General features: G+C 39.0%; 1 protein-coding gene across 3 annotated transcripts in view; it reads right to left on the bottom strand.

The window, feature by feature from the left end:
- ZNF277 (zinc finger protein 277) overlaps nucleotides 1-10,025 on the bottom strand; it is a 708,300-nt gene that overhangs the window by 57,090 nt on the left and 641,185 nt on the right. For 2 of the 3 annotated variants that reach the window (XM_044088676.1, XM_044088677.1), the window contains one exon: nucleotides 69-243. In XM_044088676.1, the coding sequence (XP_043944611.1) occupies nucleotides 69-243 (175 nt within the window). Of the gene's footprint in view, nucleotides 1-68; nucleotides 244-10,025 lie in introns of those variants that run through there. The other variant, XM_044088678.1, reaches the window with a different exon arrangement.

The raw sequence follows: 10,025 nt of genomic DNA, 5'->3' as shown, positions 1-10,025 counted from the left end.
AGTTATGAATAAACTGACAATTAATAAAGTAAAAAACAGTTCTGAAACACCTATACATAGATACTTACTGAGGCTGGTCCCACACCGATACATCTGGCAGTGATGCAATGTGACTGGCTTCTGTCAAATGGTTTATCAGATCCTCTTTCAAAATAAACTTTTTCTGGCAGCTGTAACAGCGACACTGATGCAGTTCTCGTCTAATGAAATTCACCAATTTTACTTGCTGGTAAAATTTCAGACCTGAAAAATGCAAATCAGTATATCATTATTGTATATAGTACTAATGTTTGGCACTGCATACAACACACGTTATATTTATGTAAAACGTACTACACACGCACGTTATATGTGTGTGTGTGTGTGTGTGTGTGTGTGTGTGTGTGTATCTTTCACCGAATCCCAACATTTGGTGAGCATACTTGCGCGAAAGTGCTGTTCACCGAAGCAGCACTTTCGAGTAAGTATGCTTGTTGTTCCAGTCGTACTACGGTGCAGTAAGGGAAAATTCCCTTTTCCCCACTGTAGTGTGACCTTGGAGTGAGAAATTAAAGTGTGGGGGGATGGGGGGCTTGCCCCCCTGCATTCAAGTAGATTATTTTTTTTTTGTTTGTTTTTAACATACTTTAATGAAAGTGCTTTTTCGATGAAAGCGCTTTCGTTAGTGTGTTCGGTGGTTCTTTCGATCAAAAGTCCTAGATCCATATATATATATATATATATATATATATATATATATATATATATATATATATATATATATATATACATATTTATAGTTCTTAGAAATGCACACATTATCTCAGCATATCTCATCCTTGTCAAGAAAATAATTTCTACTACTTTCAAAAGGGTACAGCCATTGCTGGAAAAGGGGACACAATAATCATGTTCAGCATATGCCAGCTGCACTGCTGTTTGGATTATAAACACTAACTTGCCCCATGGGTGCATGCATCTATGATTATGCACATTGACTTGCCCCTTGGGTGCATGCATATACAATGAAGAATACAGCAAAGCAGACTCTGCAGACCTTTACTTAGACACCCGTGTTAATCTCCTAGACTCTTTATAAGGCAGAGTCTGCATCACAATGTACGCATATATACACATGCTCACACACACACACACACACACACACACACACACACACACACACACACACAGTCTATTGCACACCAGGCATCTGGATGAATTTTCCAGTACTGGCAATGTATAGCACCATATTAGGGTTACCCTATCCCTGTGAAAGACACTAAAAGGATCTTTGCATAAGAGGGCTTGCAGCTCAGATACCTTCCTTGCAGAAGTGAGGCAGTTGGTAAGGTGATCTTCAAAGCGAGCATCTTTAACAGGGCAGATGCTTCTGGTTTAAAGGGAGGCAGTGTCAGTTTTTCTAGCATGTAATTAAGATCTCAAGTAGGAAAGGGGCTCTGTGTAGCCACAAGTGAATCACTGCTCTTAGAAATAACTTCAGGTGGGGGTAAAAGTAAATGGGAAGGGAAGGAAGTAAGTAAGATGAGATGGCAGATGCATGCATCTTAAGGCCAGAATAAGAAAGGCCCTGGCTGAACATGCCTAAAAGGTACTGCAGGACTGAATTGATACCTACTTAAGGAGGGCTGGTGATCTTGCTGTGGCACCAGATGCAGAATCTCTTCCACTTTGCTAGGTATGACTTTATGGTGGTGGGTTTCCTTGCCTCCTTAAGGATGGTTAACACCTTAGAGTGGTAGTTGACATTTTTTGGTGTTAAAACCCAGTCCTCCATGCTGTCAGTTTGAGTGTGACCAGGTCAGGATGGAATTCTGATCCACTGACATGGCTGTGGAAGTCTATCTGCTGTGGGAGAGGGTCGAATCTTCCCTATCAGAGGATCAAATGGAGGGAAAATCAGGCTTTTATTGGCCAGTATGGGCACTGAGAATCATGACTGGTCTGTCTGCCCTTACCTTTATCAGTACCCTAAGAATCAGGGGTAAGGGTGGAAATGCATACAGAGTCATGCTGGTCCATTTGAACAAGAATGCATTTATTTTCCATGTCCCTGTCTGCTGGGTTCTGGAGCAAAATCTCTGAAGTTGTCGATTTTGGCTGAGGCAAAATGATCTTTTGAGGGAATTCCCCACTATAAGGTTAAGTCCAGGAAAAGTCCCCCTCTTCAGCATTCATTCTTTGGGGTCGTGAAGATCCCTGGTTAAGGAGTCTGCCAGGGTACTGTTCTGTCCTGGAATGTAGGATGCTATAAAAGTCAGTTTCATGTCTTGTGCTAAGCAAAATCTTCATACCAAGATTGCACAAGGGCTAGGAAATGGTGCCCCTTGTTTATATACCACATGACTGTGGTGTTGTCTATTCAAATCTGGAATAGTTCCTGGTGTTAGATCTGTTGAAAGGATTTCTTGGTTAGGTAGACAGCTAACAACTCTCTGGCTATGTAGCTTCCTCTGATCTGGTGTGTCCAGATGGTCTGCACCTTCATGGTCTCCAGGTAAGTCCCCAGGCTATGTCTGAGCTGTCTGTAGTGATGGTCTTGCCTGCCTCTGACAAAAAAAAAAGTTTGTGGCTGGATTCTATAAAATAATGCTTTTCTACCATAGTATCTCCTTTTTTAGGCATGGAAGAAGGAGCAGGAGTGTTTCCAGGGTGTGGGAATTCTGTTCCCACTATTTTTTAGGAACCATTGCAGCTTTCTCGTGAGTAGCTTTGCAAGAGGATCATGAGTACTCAAGAAGCCATGTACCCCAAGATCTTGATATTGTGGAAGGTTATTATGTCTTATGTTTATGCTTCAAAAATGCATATTAACTTGTAGTTTCTTCACTACGAGTCAAATAAAATGTCTATAATATGTTTAAGTAAAAAGAAAACTGAAAAACAGATGAATGACCGTGCAAGATATAGTAGCTTTATATTTCAAGTGTCTTAGAATTGCATTCTCTCTGTTGTGTACCGACAGACAATTGGAGGCAAAGTAAGTGTTAAAGGAGTTAAGCGATGTTATGTTATGTTCAAAATTGGCAGGTATCTGTGGAAACCAGATTAAACAACAGTACTCACTGGCCTTTTCAGGCTGAGGACTGAGTCTTTACAAGGGTGTCTGAAAAAAGTATAAAATTGAAGGTTCCCTTTACTCTTGGAGACTGATATAAAAATTTAAGTAGGCAGTCTCCCAGCATGGTTTACGGAAGAAAGAAGTACTTTGCACATCCTGAAGGGTTATTCTTGATTGGGACTAAAAGGTTAAACTCTATTATTTATTTGTAAACTTTAACCCCAAGAAACTCTCTTGCTGAGATTTGTTGCTTTGCTAGCAACGTTAACCACTGCACCACATCATGCCAGTACATGACTATGTGCTAACCTCATCACTTGAAAAGAATAGCAACAGTCTGTACTGGTTGATCCAAAGTACATCTTGACAGAAGGACACACACAGGTGCATACCACAAAAAATGCTTCAAGTACACATGACAGGATGATTTCCCTTTTAAATGAGACAGACTTACTCCAACAGTTCTGCTCATAGTGCACACAGAATGGAATGCTGTAAGTGAAGTTGGAGAAAAAAATGCTGAAAGAAATTGTCTTTCTGCAGGCAGCAAAAGTTTTAAAATTTTTGACTTCCCGCATGGAAAAGAAAAAGTGCCAAAATATTCCACTGCAGCCACCAGTGTGGAATATTAACATGCAGCAGAGACCACCACTCTTACAAAATAATGTGGCTCTATTGAATACAAACAGAAACAACAGTTTTCCTAAACAATTACATGGGATGAAAAAATAAGGTAGCTTCTATGAACTTTTCATTACATCCCTGAGCAAGGAGGATGCCCATGATTCTTCTGGTTTCTTCCTCCAGTCTTTCTTTAGTCTGTAGTGCTTCACCCAAGTGCTGCTTTGTACATAAAGTCCACCTCCAGGAAAGGCTGCTGACTCTATAATGGCTGACTTCAGCCCTCATTTTAATAAACAACTGACTAGCTGCATTAACCTTCAGACCTGTGAGAAACTACTTGGACTAATACAGCAAAGTGCCTGCATTTCTTAAAGGCACAGCTCTTTTTGAAATAACAGATTTATTTACAATTTACCACAATGGTCCTATATACATATTTATAGTTGCATTACTTACATTCATTTTACAACACCATCACTTTCTTTTGGCAAACAACTTGTTGAGAACCAGTACGCTGTGCTACATGTACTACTTAAAATGCAATGGATTTTTGCATATATTAATACATTAAACAGTTTACCTTTTAATGTAAAGTTATGATAGGTTTTATTTGTTTACAAATATATTTTTACATTTGTTGAGTTTCTTTAAGCTAGTTAAGCCTCACATAATAAGATGACGTTGGACATTTTAAGTACTTCTTTACATTAGCAACATTAGAGATAAAAAGTAGTTACTGATGTCCTGTATGTGGCAGTTATGAGGTAAAATACATTAAAATATAGTCTGGAAGTAGGTTAACTGTCTGGTCAAAGAGGCAGAGGATTAGCTTTATTCAGAAATTACTGGCAGTATACAATTAGTGGCCACTGTGATGTACTATTAAAACAGCATTGCAAGAATTCATACTGGCAAGACAGTTACGTGTCTTAGAGGATCCCCGTGCTCTGGAATGGGCACCCCATCCATGTGAAGCAGAGTCCATCTCTAACCCTACTTAACAGTAATCTTGAACAATGGAAGGGAAATTGGAAATTCACCCTGGGTCTGCCCCCCCCCGTCTCTGATAGAGGCAGACAGTAATGTAGAAACTGACATACCCCCCATATAACTTCTAGAAACTTCTTAACTGTCATACTCTGGCCAAATAAATGTCCATGATACAAGGGACACAACTGGGTTGGGATGCATGGCTACACTTATAAAAGCTCTGGTGGTCATTAGCCTAGTATACAACTCTGAACCTATACAGAAATTATAATACTGCAGCTTATTTGATCTCGGAGTGACTCGCTGATGTACTATAATTTTATATGAAAACATGAGGACAGGCTGGAAGAATATGCTCTTTTATTTAGTTAAGCATTACCCTGGCTTGCTTTGTGTGTTTAATTTAGGACTACCATTTTTTTACATATAATTATAAATTATTCCCTCTTTCTCTTAAAACTGTGATACCGTCACAAAACAGATTGATAAAGATTAGCTGAAATTAAGGGAAAAGTATATTATATTACAAACATAACTCTTGAGGGTGGAGACAATTGGAATTAGTCACAAAAATGGAGACCACAACTGCTCTGTTTCACAGTTCAGTGGGACTATAATACAAATATTAAAGTTAAGTTTAGTTAGGTGAGCTTTATTCTGATTTGTTAACTTTGCATATCCATTATGGCTGCTGCTTTTATTACATCTAATTTCAGTTATGTTCTTTTAATATATAGCAAATTGCTTAGTTTTCTTCTATTTAGGGATCTAAGGGAAAATAGAGTCTATATTAGAACTTTGAATGTTCTAATGTCGAACCCAGTTCAGCAAACGCTGACATCGAACATTCAGAACATCAAATGTTTTCCTAGGGAAAAAATTTGCTGTACCGAAACACATACAACACAAGCACACCAAACAAACAGTAATCCACACACATACACCTAAAATCTTACATCTAACCCTACACTAAACTGTACATACACCACTAACTATCCACTTACCTTAACCCTAACCCTAAGGTCCGTCACTATCGCACACTCACCTCACCCGCGACCTGACCCTAACTCACCTACCCCGCCCTAACCCTCATGTCCACACAATCGCACACTTACCTGACCCGCGCTCTAACCCTAACTCACCTAACCCGCCCTAACCCTCACGTCTACAAAATCGCACACTTACCTGAACCCGACCTGTAACGTTCCACCGCAGCACTGAAAATAGCGAAGCTACAGAAATGGACAATTAAATTCTTTCCCTGGGAAAAAAATTCAGTTTTCTGCAGCTTCGCTATTTTCAGCGTTCGCTGAATAGGGTTCAATATTAGAACATTCGATGTTCTGAAACATCGATGTTCTAATATAGACCCGGGAAAATAAGCTAAACATAACTGAGTATTTCAGCATAAAGTACATTTATCTTCTGACTCTATCTAACGGTGGTGAGAATTGCATGTGAGCTACTTTAGTTTGTGGGTTTAGACTGGGGTTGAAATTGTTCATTAGGTGTTAATAATTGATATTACTTACAGAATTTTCTCTACTGACAGATATTTGGGATGATCAGAATGAGATTCTGTGTTACAGGACAACAGTGATTATCCTAAGCTTGTTCTTTTCATTTTTTGAAATACTAAGTTATTTAACTGTGGAATCAGACACTGTGATCCTTTTAGCGATTTACTTTTCCTGATTTTTTTTTAAATTAATTTAGTTTTGATCATTTATATTTCAGCTTTAGCTTAAGTCATAAAGCAGTTTGCTATTAATAGGCAAATATAGTTTATATTTTCCTTTACTTGCATTTTGAGCTCAATTGGCTTAAATTTTACTGTTGCTGGCTTTATCTCCATCTCTGATGCTTTGTTTTAATGCAGAAACTCTAGTTCTTACATGTTCTTAAAAGAAAAGTGGCATCCCTAATTACAAAGAATGTTTAGGCAAATAATTTTTATAACTATGACGATTTTCTTTTTAATATGGATGTATCATGGGTTTATATCTTGTAACTAACTCCATTAAAGAATATTTTGCATTATTTCCCATTTTATCTCATTTTTAGGCTACTGATACCCGTTTTAATATCTCCTATATTTTTGTGCTGTGGTTTCAATAACATTTTAGTTAATAATTTATTTTTTTGTGGTTTCTGGACTCATTAAAATCTTACAATCCAATGCACTGTCAGTGGAGTCCTGCATAGAAAAGCACAATCCAATGCAATGTCAATTATTTTCTACTTCATTGCTGTATTTCAATATTTACAGAGCCTTTATTAATTTGATTATTTAAGTTAGGTAATAATTTTGAAAGGCAAAAAATAAGTGGCAATGGTAAGCTGTGCTTCCAAAAAACAGTCAAATATCATGTAAAAACAACCAAAGGAAGCAACAGGCCATGGCTGTAGAAAAATAAAAGCAACTTATTCCACAGAAGACAAAGGTAAGCACTTTCGTGGACTAAGCCACTTCATCAGACAATAAAAACAGAACAAAGCCCCCATTTTATACCAATTCAGAATAATCAATTGAGTTGTTCTGAAATGATATAAAACGGGGGCTTTGTTCTGTTTTTATTGTCTGATGAAGTGGCTTAGTCCACGAAAGTGCTCACCTTTGTCTTGTGTGGAATAAATTGCTTTTATTTTTCTACAGCCGTGGCCTGTTGCTTCCTTTGGTTGTTTTTACATGAGGTAATAATTTTATTCATGTACAAGTTGCAAGTGGGCTTTCCCTTTAGTAATTTCCACATCTGTAAAATCTTACAATGTATAAATGTAAATAGAAATGCAACTACTCTGTTTTTAACTGTAACTTAAACTATAATGCAATGTAAGCAAATGGTGCTTTTCTCCTTGGGCATCAGCTGAAAATGGGCATTTACCCAGTTGGACTTTCCTGGTAAACAAATATATATATATATGTGTGTGTGTGTACATATAAAGCAGAATATAAAAGCAGCAAAACCCATATGCTTATCAAAAATAAAAGTTATGCACTCACCGTAACTATACATCTGTGTTTTCTGTTTTCATCCTTCCTCAACCAATGGGTCTCGGATCCAACTTTGGCCACTTCTAAAGACTTGGATCTGTAGCATGAGCTCCTCCCCTTACCCATAATACTACTTTCTAGTTAGAATTTCTTCAGATCGGTTTGATCTCCCCTTCAGTCTACATACAGTGTGTGAAAATCAGGTGGGAACAATATAGAGATGGTAAAAACAACATCCCAGTGAAATAACTACATAAAGTGGCAAAGGAAGGAGAAAAGGGCTACAGCTCATCAGCAGTCACTCAAAGCATTACTCCTCAGGTTGAGCTAGGAGACTTATGAATTAAAAAATTGTGAAGTAGGAAGGGGGATGGAGGGCAGGGGGTTGAGGAAGGATGAAAACAGACAACACAGATGCATAGTTATGGTAAATTAATAACATATCTGATGTCTTTTTTGTCCATTCCTCAACCCTTGGGCAAAGCCCCCAGCTATCGAAACCACCGGGTGGTCTTTAAGGAAGGATATTCCAGAGTACAGTGGAGCCAAATGTTGCCTACTCCTAGATAAGATGTCAAGTGTGTAGTGAGCAATAAAGGTATGCGAGTTTGACTAACTGGCAGCTCTACAAATGTCATCAACAGAAGCTCTAGACAAGAAGGTGGAGGATGTGGCTGCATATCTAGTGGAAGGAGACCTAGGAGGTTTAGGAAGTGTCAATCCATTTCCCTTATAGACAAAAGAAATGTAATTAGTGAGCCACTTGACTAAATTCACCTTAGAGACAGATTTTCCCAGTCTGGCTTTGGAAAAAGAAATAAACAACTGGTATGATTTTTCTGAAATCTTTTGTTTCATGAATACAGTAGCATCTACTCTCCTTTACCGGAAAAATGTGAAAAGAAAGCAGTGAGATTAGTGGATTGATTAATAGTGGTTTCTGAAGCCACCTTAAGTACAAAGGTAGGATTAGTGTGAAGAAACACCCTGCCCTTGTGTAACATTACATATGGTGGCGTAGAAGAGAAAGCCTGGAGTTCTGACACTCGAATGGCCGATGTGATAACAACCAGCAAAATAGTTTTCCAAGACAAATATTTAAACTGCTGCTTGGCAGCTGGTTCAAATGGTGGCTAAGTCAGGGTTTGGAAAAATATATTTAAATCCAAGGGTGGAGCAGGTTTCTTAATAGGGAGTTGGACTAAGAAGGGTCCTTTAAGAAAGGCTTTACATAATCTCGATGAAGCGAAAGAGGATTAAATTGGAGATAGCTACAAGTTGAATCTTAATGGTAGAATAACTAACACTGCTGTTACTGTACATATGGCAGCCAGGAAATCTAGGACAGCTGAAAGTAGTGCAGTGGTGCACTGGTAGCATTGCTGCCCGACAGCTACTGGTTCTCTGGTTTGATTCTTGGCTGGGGTGCTTTCTGTGTGGAGTCTGCATGTCTTCCCATCTTACAGTGTTCACGAATCTCTGTGGCTCATCCTATAACTGTGTAATGTTGTAGTGTGAAATGGGTGGTGAAAAGGCATCTAGTTTTCTCTGGACAGTTCAAAAGGAGAATATTTTCCATTTACTGTTCTACACCCTTCTCGCAGAATTCTTTTGAGAGGATATGAGGATGTGAGATGAGATCCGGGACTATCTAGCCATCAGTGGAAGTGGAGAAACCATGTGGTCAGTTGGAGGTTCTTAATGTCTGGGTGAGTTATCCCTGATAGACGAGAGAGAAGATCCTGGTTTGGATTTAACACCCAAGGAGGGAGCACAAAATAAGGCCACAGAAAGGGGAACCATGCCTACTGAGGCCAGAAAGGAGCAATGAGGATTACTTTGCACTTCCAGTAAGATGCTTTCTGTAAAAATCTGGGAATTGGTTGAGTACGAGGAAAGGCATACAGGAGCCCAGGGAGCCGATCATGGACTAGAGCTTCTCTCAGTGACTACCCCTCTGAAAGGATTAGGGAGAAGTAACTGCTGCACTTGGAACTGACAGCAGAAGCAAAAAAAATCACAGAATGGTTGGCCCCATTGACAAAAAATTGTTTCTGCCACCACAGAGTTTAGATACCACTCATGATGGAATAAGATGGACCTGCTCAGTATGTCTGCTAGCACACTCAACTTCCCCAGGATATGCACTTGCAAAAGAAAGCATCTGGAAGAAATAACCCAGTGCCAAATGCTCATCACTTCCCAACACAGAGGCTAGGACTTGCCCCCCCCCCCCCCACACTTGTTGGCATACCAGATAACCAACATATTGTCTGTCTTAATGGCAATCATCCCTGGAGGGACAACATTCTGTCATTTTCAGGAATATTGATGTGCAGATTAGCCTCCAACTGGGAC

This window comes from Protopterus annectens, chromosome 11.part0 (assembly GCF_019279795.1).
Source record: "Protopterus annectens isolate FY-2018-M chromosome 11.part0, PAN1.0, whole genome shotgun sequence".
Taxonomy (NCBI): Eukaryota; Metazoa; Chordata; order Ceratodontiformes; family Protopteridae; genus Protopterus; species Protopterus annectens.
This window is presented reverse-complemented; position numbering and strand designations above follow the sequence as displayed.